Source organism: Gavialis gangeticus, unplaced genomic scaffold (genome assembly GCF_001723915.1).
Source record: "Gavialis gangeticus isolate Ggan-Ray unplaced genomic scaffold, GavGan_comp1, whole genome shotgun sequence".
Classification (NCBI taxonomy): Eukaryota; Metazoa; Chordata; order Crocodylia; family Gavialidae; genus Gavialis; species Gavialis gangeticus.
Window position 1 is genome coordinate 99,970,319 of NW_017728992.1, and position 4,045 is coordinate 99,974,363.

Consider the following 4,045-nt stretch of genomic DNA (forward strand, 5'->3'; position numbering starts at 1 on the left):
TTTATCTAGTACCCTCCAGCTTTACCTCAACTGTATTTATCACAAAGTAGTTTCTCTTCAAAACTCTATGTGGTTTTAAATGTTCAATCAACAGGATGTAACTAAATCACACTTGTCTATTTTCTTCTGTTCTCCAGGCAGGTTCTTCAGTGATGTCTGGCCCAGGAGAGAGCACCAGTCCTGAAAGCAGCACACTCAAATATTCAGGTCAAGAAGGGCTGTATACAGGAGTCAGCCTGACCTCCACAGCTGAAGTTACAGCATCTGTGAGACAGGAGTGGTGCACAGGATTCAGTGCAAGTTGAGCTGGATACCTGCACAGGGCTGCAGCCACTAGATGTCCACATTTTTGTTTCATTTTGTATTATGGAGCAGTCAGAGCAGCAGTGAGAGTGCTGGCAAGAACTTTCCTCTGACATTGTCTTTGTGCCTTGATGGTAGAGGTGTTTCTCCAAAGAGGCTCTGCCTACATATCCAGCTCCTCATCTATGCAAGAAAAAATGAGAGAAAGTGAATCTCTACCAAGGGAAAACTAATGCAGCCAAAAAGAGAACCTAGAGCTATTGATAGGCTCCAGAAATACATCTACAGAATATGCAGCCATGCTGCCTTTTAGATTGCATATTTGTTTCACCATCTCCCTAGGATTTGATTGGGAGGGAGATAGCAGAGGCTTTGATTATAAGGGATAGTGAGAAAAAATTTCAAAAGCAGTAATGAGTGTATTGCTTGACCCAGTGCACACACCTTGAACAAAGCATGTGATGCCCTCTCCCAGGTCAGTTCTCTTGTTAGTGCTGTCTGTAACCAGTATGTATGCCTGCATTGCTCTGTCATTTTCCTATAGCGGAGTTCAAATATACCCATGGAGGAAATCACAGTGTTTGGTACAAGTCTCTCCAGGTTGAGTCAGCTAATGAGATCTTTTGTTTAAAATATTTACTCACTTTACAAGGCTGCATTATAACTTTTAACGTACACTGTGACTGAGGTTTATGAAAGTTCATGTTTTGTGACTGAACTGTACTTAGTCAGAATTTGTAAACAGGGTAGCAATCAGATATTTTTCTTCCATATACAATAATTTTTTTTTAAAAAAAAGAAGTGCAATTTGCGTTGCAGCAATCAGTGTTAAATCATTTGCATAAGATTTAACAACAGTTTTTATATGAATGAATGAATGTAAACATTTTAACTTAATGGTACGTAAATAATTTAAAAGAAAAAAGTAAACTAGGCATCCTTATACTTTTTTATTGCAACATAAACATCCACTTTCTGTATTTGTAACTAGTAAAACCAAAGTTTCAAGAACAAGCCTTCTCTCAGGAAAATTGCCCTCTCCATTTGCTCATGAGTTTTATACAATGCAAATGCATATTGTTTTGCCATTAAATAAGTATGTGCTGGAAAGAAACAAATAGCAATGAAACTTTACTACCTAACTGATACATATGTAAATACTCCATAAGATATTTAGGCATCTTTAAGAGTTAGGATGCAATCTGTATAGTGTGACTGACCCATAGTTAGGTTGGTTTACATTTTTTTTTAAATGGGATGCCATTTGGAAAGTTATTCTTTCATCAGAGCTTTACAAATAAAAGGATATTGGTTTTTTTCTGTACAATGTGATTTCTTCTTTGTTTCAGTCTGGTATCTTACAAAATGGTTATATAAAATGTATCTGAAGCAGTGAGAATGTCTAAAGAATACAACGAAGTCCTCAAACATAGCTATTTACTCCATCCATGTAATCATTCATTGTATTTTATCTATATAACTCATAGCATTTTTATGATTCCCATCATTGTGTTATCTGGTAGTGTAAAAAAATACAGCCCACTCTTTTAGAGGCAAGGCGCCCATTGCCTACAGTGAAGTCTTCAGGGTTGACCCCAAGCCTCTCTTTAAGTTATCATTTTTCTGTGGCCTTAGGTCTTATTTAATGAAAAAACCCGAGAGTCTTGCAGCAAATGATTCAACCTCTGTCCCTGGCCCAAATGAAAATTATTTTGATATCAACCAGAGTTTCAGATGCAGGATTGGGCCTGAAATTGATACAAATTTGTTAATCAATAAAAGACCAAATATTACGTAGAATTTCCCATTATATTAGCATTACTATGGGACTTAGAAACTGGAATTTCTGAATTCCAGTCATAGCTCTGCCATCAACCTGGGGGATAGCCTAGGTGAAGTCTCTCACCCTCACTTACCCAGAGTGTTATTAGGTATGAGTTGGGATAGCTCCACTGACTTCACTGAAACCACATACTGTTTTGCGTCAGTTGAGAACCCATCTCTTTGTTTTCCAGTGTCTGTATCTATACAACAGGAAAAATGTTTGCTTCCCTACCTCACAGGGGTGTTGTGAGGATTAATGAATATGGTAATTAATATTGGTGCAGTGATTTGAAAATGCAATGCCTTATACAAAGGCTGTATAAATAGAAAAGTCTGAATGATAGGATCTAAGGTTGAGAAAGCAAAGGAAATTACATATAACAAAGATAATTTTAAAATTAATTCATTTTCTTTTAAAATATTCCTTAGCAGAAATGGACATTTTGTGGTAAATCAGTCAAGATGCTTGGAGAGAAACATTAACTTTTGTTCAATTGGTTTCTAAGTAACCTGTTTACCTACAACTTTACATTACGCCCATTCCTGGACACTGAATGGATGTAGGGGGGAGACTGGATGCTGCGTTTCTGTGGTGCACATCTGAGAGGTGCAACTTAAACCTTAATCCTTGCAGCCCTGGTGAACAGGGAGCTGAATACTTTTTGAATACCGTGTGTGTGTGTGGACCAGTGCAGCCCTCAAAGCAAGTTAGATAGCCTTGGAGAACTGTATTTCAATGGCAGGGCTGCCCAAGGCAGTGCTGCCCGCAATCTCTGTGGTCTTACCTCTGCCACTCCTGTTGTGCCCTTATCACTTCCATCCCTGCTCAGAACTTGCTCCTGTTATTGTCTGCAGCATGGCAGCATTGGTGGAAATAAGGGAAGATCTTGATCAGCAGTTATTTTATTACTGGTGAAGACACACAAGCTAGAAAGAATCCAATTTGACTCTCACATCCCACGGTGAATCTGCAGGGATGGTGGTTAGGGAAAAATTGTTGCTTGTATCTCAGCACAGGTTTTCTGGAAGCACCAGAAATGCAATAGACACCAAATGCTAGGGTACCATTTTTACACTATCACTTTACAGAGTGGCTCATGGATAAGAGAAAGGTTTGTTTTAGTGTTCTTGATGAAAGATTGTGGCTCTGTGTAATGTGCACTGTAATTTCTAGGATGGTTTTCTGGTCTAGGGAATGAACAATTCATTCCCCCTTTCTCCAAAAAGTCAATTCTGCAATTGACTGACAAAGGAGGAGAAATATGAGATGCATCTTCTCCCTGGTACTAAAAGTCTCAGCTGATTACCAGATTCCAAAAAATTGAAAAATCTCTCCAGTCTTCCTGCGTGCCAAGAGTTTCAGTTCTTTCTTAACCAGCTGTCAAGATCTCCTTTCCTTTCCTGACAGATGCTTTACGTCCTGAAGATGTATACATTGCAAATTCCTGAGTAGTGTCGGACAAATTGAATTAAATATCAAAATACATCAAAAAGGTTAAGGTACTGGACCTAAGGTGAGAAAAGTGAGGGGTTGCAGATAGTGGGAGAATTTCATATGATGTAGATGGTCCCTGCTGCATAATTTAAATCCAATATGTTGCATAGGCTCTGAGATCATTTTATTTATTTATTTATTTATAGTCTGTTTTGGAATCATCGAGTAGGGCAGGTGCTGCATACTCCTGAATGGTTATAGCATCGCTGATTGCCTTCTCTTAAAGAAGCAGAGTGAAAGCTGAAAAGCTCTAGGTATGTGTTTAATAGGTAAAATATGGGCGTGTGTCCCGGAAGTCAAGGATTAGCCAAGCAGAGTTCCTGTGCTCACTATGGGAGTAACTAGGTGAAATTTAATAGGCTGTCACTTATAGCTCAGACCAGATCATTTTGGCTTTAAACTCTAGGAATCTATGAGTCTTTG

At 38.5% G+C, this 4,045-nt stretch overlaps 1 protein-coding gene across 1 annotated transcript in view; it reads left to right on the forward strand.

Annotated features, from left to right (window-relative positions):
* The window catches only part of GATA6 (GATA binding protein 6), a 31,967-nt gene extending 30,340 nt beyond the window's left edge, over positions 1–1,627 (forward strand). Inside the window, exon 5 of the mRNA XM_019526181.1 lies at positions 138–1,627. Within this exon, the coding sequence (XP_019381726.1) occupies positions 138–305 (168 nt within the window). The 3' untranslated portion in view covers positions 306–1,627. The remainder of the gene's footprint in view (positions 1–137) is intronic.
* The last annotated feature ends 2,418 nt before the right edge of the window (positions 1,628–4,045 follow it).